This window comes from Grampus griseus (assembly GCF_964374135.1).
Source record: "Grampus griseus genome assembly, chromosome: 3".
NCBI classification, from domain to species: Eukaryota; Metazoa; Chordata; class Mammalia; order Artiodactyla; family Delphinidae; genus Grampus; species Grampus griseus.
The window spans coordinates 165,889,730-165,904,840 of record NC_139019.1 but is presented as its reverse complement, the minus strand read 5'-3'; the positions used below and the strand labels follow the sequence as shown (position 1 = coordinate 165,904,840).

Genomic DNA, 15,111 nt, shown 5'->3' with positions numbered 1-15,111 from the left:
GCGTGTCTGTAAATCTGCATCAGGCATGTACACACCCAGGTACACATGGTCACACACTGGCAAGCGCAGAGACACAAATCAGGCACACGGCGAGCCCCTGATACCCGCCCACAGCCCAGCGCAAGTTTCCATTTATCTCCCACACACACTCTCACATCCTCACACAGGTCAGGTCCTGCAGGGCCGAAAACAGACAGAACAAAGTGACTCACGTAGAGCCCCCACCAGGCTAGGGTCTCCGACTTGTAAGAAGGCCTCCCCGACTAGCAGTCTCCTCCCATTTCCTACAGTCCTGAACTCGTAACCCGAGTGGCCTCCCGGGCTGAAGGAGGAAATGGTCGTCCCAGATCTGAGAGAGGCTGCCAGGCTGGGCTCCCGGCCTGGGCTGGCGCCCCCCCGCCCACCACGCTGGGCCCCCTCCAGCTTCCCCCACTGGCAGCAGAGAGAGAAGAAACCTCCTAAGTCAAGGAGAGGGGATGACAGGAGGGAGAGAGAGTCAGAGAGACAGAGAAGGAGAAACGTCTGGGAGATCGGGAGAGAGATGGGAGATGGGGATAGAGATGAGAAGAGAGAAATGGGGATAGGGACAGACAGAGAGAGGAGAAAGATGGAAACTTACAGATGACGAAGGAGACAATTTTTGGCAAGTTCAAAGCTGGGGAGAGGGAGACAGAGACAGATGGAACAGGGAGAGAGATGTTGGGGGATCTCTTCCCCCCACCCGAAGGTTCTGGGGAAGAAGCCAGAGGCCTGAGGCCAAGGCTGGGGCTTTGAGCGGAAACTGGGAGGGGGTGAATTATTCACGAAGCTACCGCCTTGCTCTGAATTTCCAGAAGGTGATGTGGAATTTCCATCCCTCAGCCCGTCCGCAGACAGGGCCCCCGCGGGGGACAGCTGGTCCTCAGGACCTGGGGCCTAAATGAGTAACTGCCAAGGTGCTATCCCCTTTTCGGGTCCCCAAGTGCCTGGCGCCAGTGTGCCAAGTACTGTGCATACATCATCTCTCTTAATTCGCGGGTCAGAGAGGAAATGATGATCATCCTCACTTTGGGATACTTTAGGAGCCTTGGAGTGGAGAACGTGTGCCTCAAAATCGCACAGCTGGTGGAAATGGCCGAGGCGGGATTCGAACCCATGGCTCATTTCGAACCGTGCCGCCCCCCCCCCCCCCCCCGCCCCGGTTTCCACAGAAACAGGCACCAGGTGTCTCCATAGCAACCCCTCCGAGGTTTTCCCGCGACCTGGTGCGCAAGCCCATGTGGTGACGTCATCACGCAGCGGCGCCTCACGTAGTCGCCTCGCCGGCGCCGGAAGTGAGCTGTGCGGCGCCGGAAGCAGCCAGCAGAAGAGGCCTCGAGGAAGAGACGGTGGCATGGGGCAGTCGGGGCGGGTGAGGCGCGGCGGCCGGGAAAGCGGGCAGCGCGGGTGGGGTCCCGGCGGTGGCTGCAGTGCTCACCTCTTGCCTCTCGCCCCCGCAGTCCCGGCACCAGAAGCGGGCGCGCGCCCAGGCGCACCTCCGCAACCTCGAGGCCTATGCCGCACAGCCGCACTCTTTCGTGTTCTCTCGGGGCCGCGCGGGTCGCAGCGTCCGACAGCTCAGCCTGGACTTGCGGCGGGTCATGGAGCCGCTCACCGCCACCCGCCTGCAGGTCTGCATCGCCCAGCCCATCTCCACCCGCTGTGGGCCCCGTCCTCTGTGGGGATGGCTCCATCCTCGAAACCGCGCGAGGCCTCAGTCTCCCTAGCTGGAGAAAGGAGCCCTTAATGGGGACCATCGTGGCTGCCTCTCAGGGCTTTGAGTGGCAGCAGCGAGGGCGAGCAGATGAACCGCGCGCAGCTTGGCTGGGTGCCTAGGACTGGTGGTTAAGAGGGGACTCAGGAATCAGCAAAGCTGGCTTCTCTCAAAAGCCTCGGTCAAGTTACTTAACCTGTCTGGGCCTCAGCTGGCTGTCGAGGGACAGAGGCGGTGCTCAGATTCAAGTCTGACTGGCTCTAGAGGCCAAGAGCATTGCACTCTTCTCTCCTCCCCGCTTCTTCCGAGGGTTAAATGCAAGAAAGGGCATAACAGCTTAAGCGTATAGGCTTTGTTCAATAAGGGGATATCAGTCATCATCCCTTTTTCTTTTTATCGTTTCCAGATTCGAAAGAAAAACTCTCTGAAAGATTGTGTGGCAGTGGCTGGGCCCCTTGGGGTCACACACTTCCTGATCTTGAGCAAAACGGAGACCAGTGTCTACTTTGTGAGTGGATGCTCTCACCCTTCACTCCCCCACCCCCTCCTCCTCCCCCAGCTCTCATGATGACCCCTTGTGCCTCTGAGCTGCCGTGATTCTGGCTTCAAAGTAAACGCTCTGAAGAGATGGGCAGAGGTTCGCATTCCCTCTGCTCCCTAGTTGGACACCTTGACCCTCACTGATCCTTTTTTTCTGTAGAAGCTGATACGCCTCCCGGGAGGCCCTACCTTAACCTTCCGGATCAACAAGGTAAGGACTAGAGGTGGTATGAGGCCTCCGAGGGGTAGGAGCTGGGTTTGGGGATTGCCCCAGCCACGTGTGCTTGGCAGTTATCCACTCGTCACCCTGTCCTGCAGTACACCTTGGTGCGTGATGTGGTTTCTTCGCTGCGACGTCACCGCATGCACGAGCAGCAGTTTGCCCACCCTCCTCTCCTGGTGCTCAACAGCTTTGGCCCCCACGGCATGCACGTGAAGCTCATGGCCACCATGTTCCAGAACCTGTTCCCCTCCATCAACGTGCACAAGGTGGGCTGGGCCAGGCAACAGTTACCACGCACGGGCCCTTGGGTTGATTGCTCAGTCTTCACCTCCTAGCATTGAGGGTGAGAACTCCGGGTTCTGAGGTCGAATCCCACTCATAGCGTTCTGTGACACTGCGCAAGAGGCTTCCTCCATGAGCTGCCGTCCCATCTAGCAGGTGGAAAACTATGCTCATAGTGCTTTATTTCCTAAATGCACGTTGAGTGCTGGTCTAAGTAGAGTAGCGTGTATTGTGGCTCCATTTTACAGAGGGGGAAACTGAGGCTGACAGAGGTGAAGTCACTAGTCTCAGGTCAGATACGAGGGAGAAGAAGGCAGGACCAGATTTTTAAATTTGTCTGGCAGCAGAGCCCCTGCTTCTAATCTGTGGCACCAGTGGATCTCAAATTAGCCTTGTTAGATGCCAGTCACCAGGAAGTCCGGTGTCGACGGCCTCAGTGGGCCTCGGACCCAGGATTTCTAGCCAACGTCCAGGTAGCCCATGGACACCAACTGCAGCCCCATCCATCCCTGCAGTGCTCTCAGCACTCTGTGCCCTTTTACTGTGAGGTTTCAGGAGTGCAGCCATAGCCGGGGCTTGGCACGGGCTCCAGCACACAGTGGGGCCTGGGTGCAGCTCACGTGGCGCCATGCCTTCTCTTCTCTCCCTTCCAGGTGAACCTGAACACCATCAAGCGCTGCCTTCTCATCAACTACAACCCTGACTCCCAGGAGCTGGATTTCCGCCATTAGTGAGTCTGGGGTGGGGTGGGGTGGCGGGTGTGGCCCCGCTCTGCAGCTGATGACAGCACGGCTGCTGAGCCTCTGTGATTGCGTAGTTTCAAAGTATACGCTCCGATGGACCATGGAAAGGGTGTGTGGGGGGTGGAGCTGCCCCGCGACCCCATGGCTCCTGACCCCCGTTCTCCCTCGCTCTGACCCCTGCAGTAGCATCAGAGTTGTCCCTGTGGGTGCAAGTCGTGGGATGAAGAAACTGCTTCAGGAGAAGTTCCCCAACATGAGTCGCTTGCAGGACGTCAGTGAGCTGCTGGCCACGTGAGGAGGGCTCAGGGTGGGGGCAGGGGGCCACCGCACGCCAGCGGGCCCCAGAGCTGTCCCAGGAGCCCGGGATCCCCTGCTGAGCCCCGTGTGTGCCCCACACAGGGGCGCAGGGCTGTCCGAGAGTGAAGCGGAGCCGGACGGCGAGCACAACATCACGGTGCTGCCCCAGGCCGTGGCAGGGCGCGGCAACATGCCAGCCCAGCAGAGCGCAGTGCGGCTCACCGAGGTGAGGCCCCGCCCAGGCAGGCCCGGTGGCTTCCCCCAGTCTCAAGGAGGGACTGACACACACTCCCCCAACCCCCTTCCCCGTTCCTCCAGATCGGGCCTCGGATGACACTGCAGCTCATCAAGATCCAGGAGGGTGTAGGAGAAGGGAACGTGCTGTTCCACAGTTTTGGTGAGGACGGGGCTGGAGGGGCACCGGGGTCTGAGGCCTGATCGAAGGTGGGTCTCAAGGTACTGGGGGGCTCACCTGGATCTTGGTGAAGGCCTCAGTGGCTGTCTCTTCCCATTTAGTGCACAAAACAGAGGAGGAACTGCAGGCCACCCTGGCAGCCAAGGAGGAGAAGCTGCGGCTCAAGGCCCAGAGGCAGGACCAGCAGGCCCAGAACGTTCAGCGCAAGCGAGAGCAGCGAGAGGCCCACAGGTGTGTGGTCGCCAGGCGGATGAGGCGGGGTCCTGGGCGCAGGCTGCCACGTTGACCAGTGTTCCTCCTCCAGGAAGAAGAGCCTGGCAGGCATGAAGCGGGCACAGGCAGAGGCTGATGGGGACAGTGATGCAGAGGACCCCGGGGCCCCTGCAGAGGCAGAGGGGGTCAGCCAGCAAGAGGAAGAGGAGGATGAGGCCGAGTATTTCCGCCAGGCTGTGGGCGAGGAGCCTGATGAGGGTGTGTGGCAGGCAGGGGTCAGTGTAGCTGGGCACCATGGGCTTGTCTGTCCCTGTGCCCTGGTGGCCCTGACACAGTCTCTTCCCACAGACATGTTCCCAAAGGCAGCCAAGTGGAGGCGGCCTGCCGGGCCCCCAGGCAAGAAGCGACGGGTAAAGGAACGGAAGCCTGACCGAGGCAGTGACCGGAGGCCTCCAAAGGCCAAGGGCAGACACCCGGGGGCCCAGGCCAAGGTGGGACCCAGAGGGGCTGCCCGGGACCACAGGCGAGGCCGACCGTGGCCACCTAAGAGAGTAGCCTGAGGCCAAGCCTGGGTGGCAGGTGGAATGCCCCAGATTGGGGCCTGAGACATGCTGCCCTGGGCTCCCCATCTCCTGGGCCTCCAGGTGCAGCCCTCGGTTTCCTTTCATAAAGGAGAACTGTTTTCCTAACCTCCCCCTCTAATAAACTGATTTCTCATGAGTCTTAGTCTGTGCTTGAAATGGGGGGCCTGGTTTCTGCCCGAAGCCTGGGCCCATTTCCCCGACCCTGGGCAGTGGAGGTGCAGGGCCTTGTTTCACAGGCAAGGGTGACGGGCAGATTTGACCCTGCTTTGGTGCCTTGGCATCCTGGGCCCCTCCCCCAACCTAGCAAAGGCCCCCACAAGCAGATGGGCCAGCTCTGGAGGATTGGGTGTCATGAGGAAGGAAACCGGGGGTGGAAGTGAGGCGTGTGCCCAGACCAGCTCTGCAGGCTGAAGAAGGTGCTGCTGGGAAGGGGAAGGGCCAGCAGCGCTGCTAGTAGCTCAGCAAAGGACCGTGTGCAGCACAGCACACTGGGCTGCAGACCCAGAGGCAGGCCATGCGGGCCATGGCCACCACCACCTCAGGTGAGGAGCCAGCACTGCTGTGAGCCAGGCACACATCCAGGGCCATGGGGGTGGAGGCGGCCGGCTCCTGGAGGGCAGAGGGGAGAAGGGGTTTAGAATCACGTCTGGACCGACTTCCTCCCAGGGCAGAGGGATGGGATAGGAAGGCAGAAGTGAGAGTGGGGTAGCCGACCGGGTCAGGGAAGGGGTACATGCACCTCGCACAGAGCTCCTGGCCAGCCTGCTGGACCAACTGGGAACAGGCCAATTCTCAGGTTGGAAAGTTGAGGCTGAGTGGGGTGTGTAAAGGGTCAACTGCAGAGCTCAGCTTCCCCCTGCACTGCTCAGTCCCAGGTGCTGTTCTGGGCACTGGGAAGCCAGTAGCAGGGCACTGCCTCACCCTCAGGAGGGAACATTCTGGGGATTTTTCTTACAGTGATCAGATGGAGTGACAAGCTGTGGCAAAAATATAAGCAGGGTAGGGGACCAAGGGTGCAGTCACAACGTTAGAGTGATCTCAGGTCCTCTCTCAGGACCAGACCAGGAGGAGGTGAGTGGGACAGCCTTAAGGATGCCTGTTGCCTGTGACTCAGCCGGTGCAAAGGCCCTGAGGCAGGCTGTGACTTAAGGAACAGCCAGGACACTGCGGTCCCAGGGAGCTGGGAGTGGGAAATGAGAGCCCTGGTGGGGTGGGAGGGATAGCTCCTGCAGGGCCTTGTGCGAAAAGGTGAGCGCTGGCTTTTCTTCCATGTGAGGAGGAAGCCGGGGAGGGCTGGGAGGATAGGGATGTGACCTGTCTCAGGTGCCCTTTGGAGGATGTGAGAGAACAGATGGGTGAGGGCCAGAGCAGGGAGACCCGAGTGCAGCCAACAGGTAGATGGTGGGGGCTGGACTTGGGTGACACTAAGGGGGTGACGACTGTCAGATCGGACTGGGAGTTGTGTAGTGGGTGGGATACTCACCTGGGTTCCCTCTCCTCCACCCCAGGCCCCGATGGCTCTGGGTGGTCACTGCCGGGTTACATGCGTCCCTGGTTCTTTTCCTTTACTTTTATTTTTATTTATTTATTTGGCTGCATTGGGTCTTCATTGCTGCGCACGGGCTTTCTCTAGTTGCAGCGAGTGGGGGCCACTCTTCGTTGTGGTGGGCGGGCTTCTCATTGTGGTGGCTTCTCTTGTTGCAGAGCACCAGCTCTAGGCGCACAGGCTTCAGTAGCTGTGGCTTGCGGGCTCTAGAGCGCAGGCTCAGTAGTTGTGGTGCACAGGCTTAGTTGCTCAGTGGCATGTGGGATCTCCCCGAACCAGGGCTCAAACCTGTGTCCCCTGCATTGGCAGGTGGATTCTTTTTTTTTCTTTTATTTATTTATTTATTTATTTATTTATTTATTTATTTGCGGTACGCGGGCCTCTCACTGCTGTGGCCTCTCCCGTTGCGGAGCACAGGCTCCGGACGCGCAGGCTCAGCAGCCACGGCTCACGGACCCAGCCGCTCCGCGGCATGTGGGATCCTCCCGGACCGGGGCACGAACCCACGTCCCCTGCATCGGCAGGCGGACTCCCAACCGCTGCGCCACCAGGGAAGCCCCGGCAGGTGGATTCTTAACCACTGCGCCACCGGGGAAGCCTGCATCCCTGCTTCTTGCTCCAACTGGTTCTTGATGGTGCGGGACACAGAGAGAGGCTGAATGAAGGACTGTGCTTCTAACCGCTCTGGGCCTCTGGGCCTCTTCGTACAGATTCCCTCTGTACGAAGGAGCTGTGGTTGGCCCCCCGCTCCTGGGTGTGGAAAAGTACTCAGCGGAGTATGCCCCGCAAAGGGCTCCTGGCGCACAGCCGGTATGGGTGTCACAGTGTTTCCGACTCTGAAGGCGGTGGGAGCCATGGTCAGAGACATGATGCAGCAACGCTCTCTGCCCCAGGTCCCACACACTGCCCAGCCAACTTCTCAGCGGCTGCTGACCACATCCTCAGCGGTTTCCAGGAAGACTTTCTGTGGCCCATGCTGGTGGCTGTGTTTCTGGTGGCCTTGGCTGGCAACAGCCTGGCCCTGTACCGCTTCTGCACCCAGGACCATCGCCCTTGGCACCCAGCCGTGATCTTCTCAGCCCAGCTGGCAGTCAGCGACCTGCTCTATGCCCTGACGCTGCCCCCACTGGCCGCCTACTTCTACCCACCCAAACACTGGAGCTACGGGGAGACTGCCTGCCGCCTGGAGCGCTTCCTCTTCACCTGCAACCTGCTGGGCAGCGTCATCTTCATCACCTGCATCAGCCTCAACCGCTACCTGGGCATTGTCCACCCCTTCTTCACCCACAGCCAACTGCAGCCCAAGCACGCCTGGGCTATCAGTGCTGCTGGCTGGGCACTGGCAGCCCTGCTGGCCGCACCCATGCTCAGCTTCTCCCACCTGAGTGGGCCACAGCAGGAAGGAAAGTGCACTGTGGACAGGCCCCTTGCCTGCATCAAGTGCCTGGGGACAGCAGATGACAAGCAGCTTGAGGCCTACAGGGTCTACAGCCTGGCGCTCGTGGCTCTGGGCTGCGGCCTGCCGCTGCTGCTCAGCCTGGTGGCCTACGGCGCCCTCGGGCAGGCCGTGCTGCAGAGCCACGGCATGACAGCGGCCAACAAGCTGCACGTGATGATGCTGGTGGCCGGTGGCATTGCCCTCTACGCTAGTTCCTATGTGCCCTACTACGTCACAGGGGTGCTCAACGTGTATGCCCGGCAGCGCTGGAGAGCCCTCTGCCCAGGCTTTGCAAGTGCGGCCCAGGCTAAGGCGGCACTGAGCTGGAGGACGTACGTGGCCCATCAGGTAACACGGGGCCTCGTTCCCCTGGCCATCTGCGTACACCCGCTGCTCTACATGGCTGTGGTGCCCAGCCTGGACTGCTGCTGCCGACGCTGCCCTGGCTGCGGGCAGGGGCAGGCCCCAGAGAACATGGAGTGCTCCGGCCAAGCCCTGCCTCTCAATGTCACAGCCACCCCCAAAACCTCGGGGCCCCAGTCCCCTGAGTTGAGTCCGTGACCTGGCCCATCTTCAGCCCCCTCCTCATCACGAGACACCGGGACCCAGCAGCAGAATGGAGGCTGAGAGCACAGCAGGCCCCTGGCTCTGATCCCCCAAGAGGCCCTGAGTCAAAACTTCCTCCCCAAGGAAAGGCCTGCAGTGGGACCAGGGAGCGCCCAAGCCAGAGCAGCAGGAATCGCCACCCGCAGCAGTAACCCTGGGCAGGGCCAGGGAGCAAACCCACAACAGAGGGGGAAGGCGGGGAGGAGGCCTGGCCCCGCCCACCACAGTGTGAGTGACATCTGCGAATAAATGAAACAGCACAGGGTGGTGGAGATCTTTTATTGCCCTCGGAGCCCCCTGCTTCCGGAGGCTGCCCTCTGCCACTGAAGGGTCCCGGGGGCTGGGGGCCGAGCAGCAGCAGCCGGCTTAGTTGGTTGACGGCCTAGAGAGAGAAACACGAGGTGGCTGAGGATGGGAAGTATGGGGGCTTCCGACCCCTAAGGGAATCCCAAGAGCACACCCTACACCCACACCACAGGGAACTCAACGGGGATGAGGGGGACAGGGCAGGACGAGACCGGGTGGCAGCGCAGAGCACACGACGAGCCAGACCGGCGGGAAGGCCCCGCCGCGCATGGGCCGCGCGCCCCTCCGTAAGAGGAGAAGGACAGTAAATGACCTGCGCCCCAGGACAGCCTTTGCGGCTGTTAACCTGGCCTGGGACCTGCAGTCAGCCTGAGTGTCTATGGGCCGTGACACCGTGGGGGGGGCGGGGGAAGGCAGGGGTCTCACTTGGCCCACTCGACGTTGAGGATGAGGTGGTCGTAGCCGAAGCCGGACACCCCGGCAATGGCGCGAGCGGCGTCCTCGCGGCGGTGGAAGCTGATGAAGGCAAAGCCCTGGGGGAGGGGGTGGTGTCAGGGACGCTCAAGGCACAACTGGGACCTATGGAGGACCCCTCCCCGCCCCCTGGCCGCCAGCCCACCTTGGACTGGCCGGTGGTCTTGTCCTTTGCCAGGTAGATGCGGGAGATGGAGCCGAAGGGCCGGAAGAGCTCCTGCAGGTCGGTCTCACGAGTGTCCTCGGACAGGTTGGTGACGCGGATGGTGGCATTGTCGTCGGCTGGGCAGGCAAGGAGAGGCATCTGTAAGGGGCCGGCCCCACCCGCGGGATAATCACAGGGTGCAGGGAGGTGCCCGCCCGCCGGCCCAGTGCCAGGGTGCTCGCCACCTCACCTCTGCGGTTGGGCTGCATGGATTCCCCGCGGCGGCTGGCTCCATCCCGCAGGCTCGGAGGCACATACTTCCCTGTCTTGTTCTGAGTGGCCGGCACAGGCTCCAGCTCTGGAGACCAAAAGCAAGGCCCAGTCAGGCCTCCCCGGCACAGACCTGCCCCAGGATGCTGGCGGCTCCAGCCACGGCCCCGCCCAAGCACCATCTGTCAAACCACAGGTGATCGGTTGATTCCTTCAAAGCCTCGTGGTCACGACTTAAAGGTCATATGCAGGAAGCTGACACCACCTCAACACCCTGCCGGCGGCACAGGAAGAGCATGAGAACCCACAGGGGTTGACAGCAATGTCCAGCCTCACAACACATGGGAAGACAGGTACACAGGGTTAGGGACAGCCCCCAGGTACCTGCCCCTGGGCAGGTGACAAGTGGCTGCTCACCTGGGTGAGTCTGCTCCTTGGTGTGGGCGTGCAAACACAGTGCACTCAAGTCAGGAAACTCACAGACACATCCGGGGAACAACCGTCTCCCCACCACTCACGGTGTATGTAGTCACACACGCGGCCGTGCCCACGAGCGACTCTCACGGCCCCCAGTGAGGAGAGTCAGGTGACATCACCAGCAGTCAGAGCACCCACCTGCCAGTCTCTCTCACACAAACGAACGTGGCCTGTGGTCACAGCCTTGCAGTGCAGACACTGTTGTGTGGGAGACGACAGCCCCAGCAGTGGCGGTCCCGTTCAGACACCAGGTGACGACCCACGACTCTCCCAGAGGCGCACACAATCCCTGTCCTCCACCCCACAGCCTGCCAGCCGCATCCCCGGGCCCTGGCACCTCCGGGCAGCTTCTCCTTCTCGCCAGTGGACAGGCCCAGCTGCTCGGCCAGCTCCTTCTGCATGGGCCCCAGTGTGTCCTTGTAGGGGCAGCGGGTGGTCCAGTGGTCGCCCTTGCAGATGCGGCAGGACACAATCTTCTGGCCCTTGAGCTTGTTCATCGGGTCCTCCTCTTCCTGGCAGTTCAGATCCTGGTGGGGCAGGTCAGAGCAGCTCAGACTGGGCTGGCACAACCCCGACACCACCACCACCCTGGCCACCAGCCTCTTGGCCCACTTACCTCTTTGCTGGTGATGAATGTCATGGATACATCATCACTGACAGTGGTGGTGGCCACATTGGGCCCTGGTGGGTCAAACTCTGAGTTCCCAAACTTCTTCCAGTTCTGAGCTCAGGGCGGGATAGGGGACAGGTTAAGGCAAGGACAAATGCGACCCCCTCCACTGGCACCCTAGACTTACAAGCGCCACCTCCAGGGTGTCTGGGCCTTGAACCCCACTCAACACCCTCCCCAAATGCTCCTCAAAGCAGTGGTGATGACAGTTCCTGTTCCCTGAGTGCCTGCCAGGCCCTAGCTTCACACCAGCTCCAGGAGGCAAGGGCAGCTCTCAGCCCCATGTTCCAGATGAGAGAACTGAGGCTCAGGGGGGAAACAGCTCCACAGCCAACAGCTCCTGGTGGGGGCCGTGCAGGTAGCGGACCAGCCCCCACCATGGAGTGATGCGCAGGGGTGTGCAGGGTCACCCAGACTTCCAGGGGCCTTGAGCTAATTAAACAACCTGAACCTCAACTTCCTCCCCTATAAAAAAAGGGACCACAATGCTCCCCACACCTCCCAGGAATGATACGGGGACTGAATGAGAAAATACTTCCTGCAAAGCACCTGGGTCTAACACAGAGAAAGTACGCCGGGAATTGTGCCACATGTATTTATTGCTATCACTTCTTCTGCTGTGACAGCCACCTGAGGGGAAGGCTTGGCTCTGTTCCTCCTGGTAGACAACCCAAGAGGAGTAAGAATCAAGCCCACCCACTGCTGCACCTGCTGGACTTTTCAGGGCCCCCCACAGACTACAAACAGGCCTCAGTTCTGCTCCAGTAAAACAAGTGCAAACAGTTAAACCCCACTTCTAAAAATAAAGGTACCGGGGAAAAGGATTCCTATTTTTCTCTGAGTCAGCCCTGGAGGTGCCCCCAAGACAGGGGAAGAAGGGTCTTACCTTCCTCCCCTTTCTTTTTATTCTTTTCTATTTTTGGCCACACTACGCGGCATGTGGGCTCTTAGTTCCCCGACCGGGGATTGAAGCCATGTGTCCTGCAGTGGACGCGCAGAGCCCTAACCACTGGACTGCCAGGGAAGTCCTTACCTTCCTTCTTGCCACAGCCTTTGAAGCCTTCCGGGTCTCAATTCTGAAGGTGCGAACAATCTGTAGACAGAAGGGGAGACGTGTGGGCTTCCAGCTCCTCAAGGTTCCTGGGGCCAGGGGATCTTCCTCATCAATGCACCCAACACACATCATTCTCTCCTTGTCCAAATGCCCCCAAGCAAAGGGCACCCACCTCTTCCCCAGCCTCACCTTGAACTTCTTGCCATCCTCATCTATCTTGTACTCAGTCAGTGTCTTGATGTTTCCATTGATGACCTCCTTGGGAGACGGCAGTGGAGCTGGGAGAGGGGAAGACACAAGAGGAACTGAGCCCTGGGGAACGGGAACCAGGCAGGAAGGCGGCTGGGGAGAAGAGGCAGCCCAGGGACGGAGAGGAGTCTGTCACTCACCTCCCGGCAATAGTTCAGGCTCTGGGCTGGTATCCCCGGTGGCCAGAGGGATCCCCTTGAGGAGCTCGCTGGTGACACATTTGTCTGTGAAAGGGAGTGTAGGGAACAGGGATTAGATAGAGAGGCAAGAGCTCCCAAACCGAAATGGAGGGAACTTTGGGATGATGTCCGCACCAAGAGTTGAGAAAGGTGGGACCGAGGGCAGACGACTGGCCAGGAAGTGTCCTGGGATAGCCGTCTGGGGACACGAAGCTGGCTGTAGCAACTTCCAGCAATGGCAAGCATAGGGGATCCCTGGCACCCGGGCGCTAGTACAAAGGCAGGAGGGAGGCTGTTACAACTTCCTCCCCGGAGAAGGGGAGCAGCTGTGCTGGCATCAAGGATTTGGGCGGTGGCATGGGAGGAAGAGGTGAACGTCCGGAATTGGAGATAGGCTGGCCCGGATAAGGATGGCGCGGGGCAGGGGCTGGCCGTGAGGGGAGATGCAGGGTCAGACGGCGGTGCCAGGGTGGGGGATTGGAACAGGCAGCAGTGACGGCCTGGAGGGCTGGCTGTGGTGATCGGGGGCGACAGGGCAGACTCACCGTCCTCTCCCTCCTCTTCCACCTGATCGGCCCAACTGGGCTTCGAACTGCGGGGACAAGTTGGCCAGGAGGAGGGCTGGATGAGGCGCGGCCCGGCTCCCGCGGCCTCGGCGCATCCAGATTCTATAATACCCCCTAGAACGCCCAGTCCGCCTCCCAAGCCTCCCTCCATGACCCCAGACTCACTCAAAGTCTCCGGTCGGCATTGGGACACCTTCTCCACGCAGCCCAAGCCTGGGCCAAAGACCGGAAGTGGGAGGAGCACGAGACTTCCGATTCCGCTGCCTAGAGCAGCCCAACCGCTGTGCCCCACAGCGCCACCGTACGGACGGAGGTAGAGGCGCCGGCTGTGTGAGAGGTTGGGAGCTGGTACCCTGCTAGGTAGCTAAATAGAAGCGTATCTCATTTACGTTTTTTAAAAAATTAAAAATTAATAATAACAACAGGGCTTCCCTGGTGGCGCAGTGGTTGAGAGTCCACCTGCCGATGCAAGGGACACGGGTTCGTGCCCTGGTCCAGGAAGATCCCACATGCCGCAGAGCGGCTAGGCCCATAAGCCATGGCCGCTGAGCCAGCATGTCCGGAGCCTGTGCTCCGCAACGAGAGAGGCCACGACAGTGAGAGGCCCACATAACGCAAAAAAAAAAAATAATAATAATAATAATAATAATAACAACAAAGCTCAGTTATTGAGCTTTCACTGTTTGCAGGAACTGTGGGGAGAAATTATTATTTCCATTTTGCAGCTGAAGAAACCAAGGCTCATCTTCCTTGTCTGGAAAGAGATTTCCTGATTCAAATGATCAAGATGTCGTGGCTCCCTCAACCATTCTTCCTCCTTTAGTAACTTTTTTTTTTTTTCAGCTGCGCCACGGGGCTTACAGGATCTTAGTTCCCCAATCAGGGATCAAACCCGGGTCCCCTGAAGTGGAAGCGCAGAGTCCTAACCACTGGACCACCAGGGAATTCACAGTAACATTCTTGGCTCCCTGGAATGATCTTTTCCATTTACTTGTTTACTGTCCAGCTCTCCCTCTAGAGCATGCATTCTCAATGGGAGTGATATGGCTCCCAAGAGGGCCAAAACTAATTCTTGGGTGGCGAAAACAAAACAAAACAGAACAAAAAAACCTTAGACATGACAATGGCTTGTGGCCCTCCAAAGCCAACCCTCCCTGACAAAATCTTATTCCTAAACATTTAATTTCTGTTGTTAGGGAGAAATTAAATGTAATTAGATTAAAACTGATTTAAATTAAAGATAATTCTATTTTTCTCCTATAGAGAGGCAATAATGAAAAAAATAGTAAAAACTGCTGTAGACTGCTGCAGAAAGCAGACATCTGCCTGTTTCATTCATCTCTGGGTCCCCAGCACCCACAGGGTATCTGAACTTAGTGCTCAATTAATGGGCATTTGGGATGGGGGAGGAACCATATTATAAAGGACTTTTTAAACTAGACTAAAGAGCATAGGCTCTTTATCCTGCAGGCTGCGGGGTGTGGGTGAGGTCTCTGACATGTTTTGAGTGGTGACCCAATGTGACCAGATTTTCTTGTGAGAAAGGTTATTCTGGAAGCCTGTAGAGGATAGAGTGGAAAGGAATAAATTAGCAGGAGTCCAGGAAGGAGGCTGGGAAAGTAAGTAAATAAAGAGGATGGTTGGGAATTCCCTGGCATGCAGTAGTTAGGACTTCAAGCTTCCATTGCAGAGGTCACAGGTTCGATCCCTAGTTAGAGAACTAAGATCCTGCAAGCCATGCAGCACCACAAAAAAAAAAAAAAAAAAAAAAGACAGAAAGAAAGAGAGTGTCCACACAGAAGAAACTATTATAAAGTTTGTACAGAGAACCTATAAACATTTGTGCAAACTCACTCAAGTTTACTCCAAGGAATGCAAAATCCAAACAATGTAGCAGATGGGCAAAACTGTAAAAGATGTATCTTACCCAATGGTAGCAAAGATGTAGAGAAAAAGACACTCCGACACTTTGTTATTCCGTGAAATTATGCAAATTCTTTGGATGGAATATTGACAACATCTGCTAAAACTTAAATGCACATATGTATTTTCCTTTGAACTAGCTAATAACTCAACCTGTGAGAAAAACTTGTAAATGTATG

At 58.4% G+C, this 15,111-nt stretch overlaps 3 protein-coding genes across 5 annotated transcripts; 2 read left to right on the top strand and 1 right to left on the bottom strand.

Moving 5' to 3' along the window:
* The first annotated feature begins 1,332 nt into the window (after positions 1-1,332).
* On the top strand, positions 1,333-5,152 carry PPAN (peter pan homolog). 2 transcript variants are annotated; one of them, XM_082651658.1, is made up of 12 exons: positions 1,333-1,390; positions 1,479-1,649; positions 2,139-2,240; positions 2,436-2,483; positions 2,591-2,761; positions 3,431-3,507; positions 3,704-3,811; positions 3,920-4,043; positions 4,136-4,214; positions 4,334-4,463; positions 4,537-4,703; positions 4,794-5,152. In XM_082651658.1, exons 1-12 carry the CDS (start codon positions 1,373-1,375, stop codon positions 5,003-5,005), a joined length of 1,407 nt encoding a protein of 468 aa, XP_082507784.1. In that variant the 5' UTR covers positions 1,333-1,372; the 3' UTR covers positions 5,006-5,152. The 2 variants fall into 2 exon arrangements, with proteins under 2 accessions (XP_082507784.1, XP_082507783.1); XM_082651657.1 differs by having other exon boundaries at positions 2,433-2,483.
* Positions 5,153-7,353: 2,201 nt separating this feature from the next.
* On the top strand, positions 7,354-8,574 carry P2RY11 (purinergic receptor P2Y11; the record flags this gene model as incomplete). The annotated part of the gene is made up of 1 exon (XM_082650397.1): positions 7,354-8,574. The coding sequence occupies one exon, from the start codon at positions 7,354-7,356 to the stop codon at positions 8,572-8,574; it is 1,221 nt and encodes a 406-aa protein (XP_082506523.1).
* Positions 8,575-8,884: 310 nt separating this feature from the next.
* EIF3G (eukaryotic translation initiation factor 3 subunit G) lies at positions 8,885-13,233 on the bottom strand (the record flags this gene model as incomplete). 2 transcript variants are annotated; one of them, XM_082649853.1, is made up of 11 exons in its annotated part: positions 13,175-13,233; positions 12,989-13,035; positions 12,405-12,488; positions 12,205-12,293; positions 11,995-12,054; positions 10,908-11,012; positions 10,629-10,818; positions 9,795-9,902; positions 9,545-9,681; positions 9,352-9,458; positions 8,885-9,001 (listed from the first exon to the last, which is right to left on the bottom strand). In XM_082649853.1, exons 1-11 carry the CDS (start codon positions 13,192-13,194, stop codon positions 8,986-8,988), a joined length of 963 nt encoding a protein of 320 aa, XP_082505979.1. In that variant the 5' UTR covers positions 13,195-13,233. The 2 variants fall into 2 exon arrangements, with proteins under 2 accessions (XP_082505979.1, XP_082505980.1); XM_082649854.1 differs by lacking the exon at positions 8,885-9,001 and having other exon boundaries at positions 9,348-9,458.
* Positions 13,234-15,111: the final 1,878 nt, after the last annotated feature.

What these genes read in the sequence shown, in the direction of transcription:
- PPAN (XM_082651657.1), top strand. An exon ending in GCGCAGTGCGGCTCACCGAG is followed by an intron (nt 4,044 to 4,135) that starts GTGAGGCCCCGC and finishes CCGTTCCTCCAG; the next exon opens with ATCGGGCCTCGGATGACACT. An exon ending in GGGCGAGGAGCCTGATGAGG is followed by an intron (nt 4,704 to 4,793) that starts GTGTGTGGCAGG and finishes CTCTTCCCACAG; the next exon opens with ACATGTTCCCAAAGGCAGCC.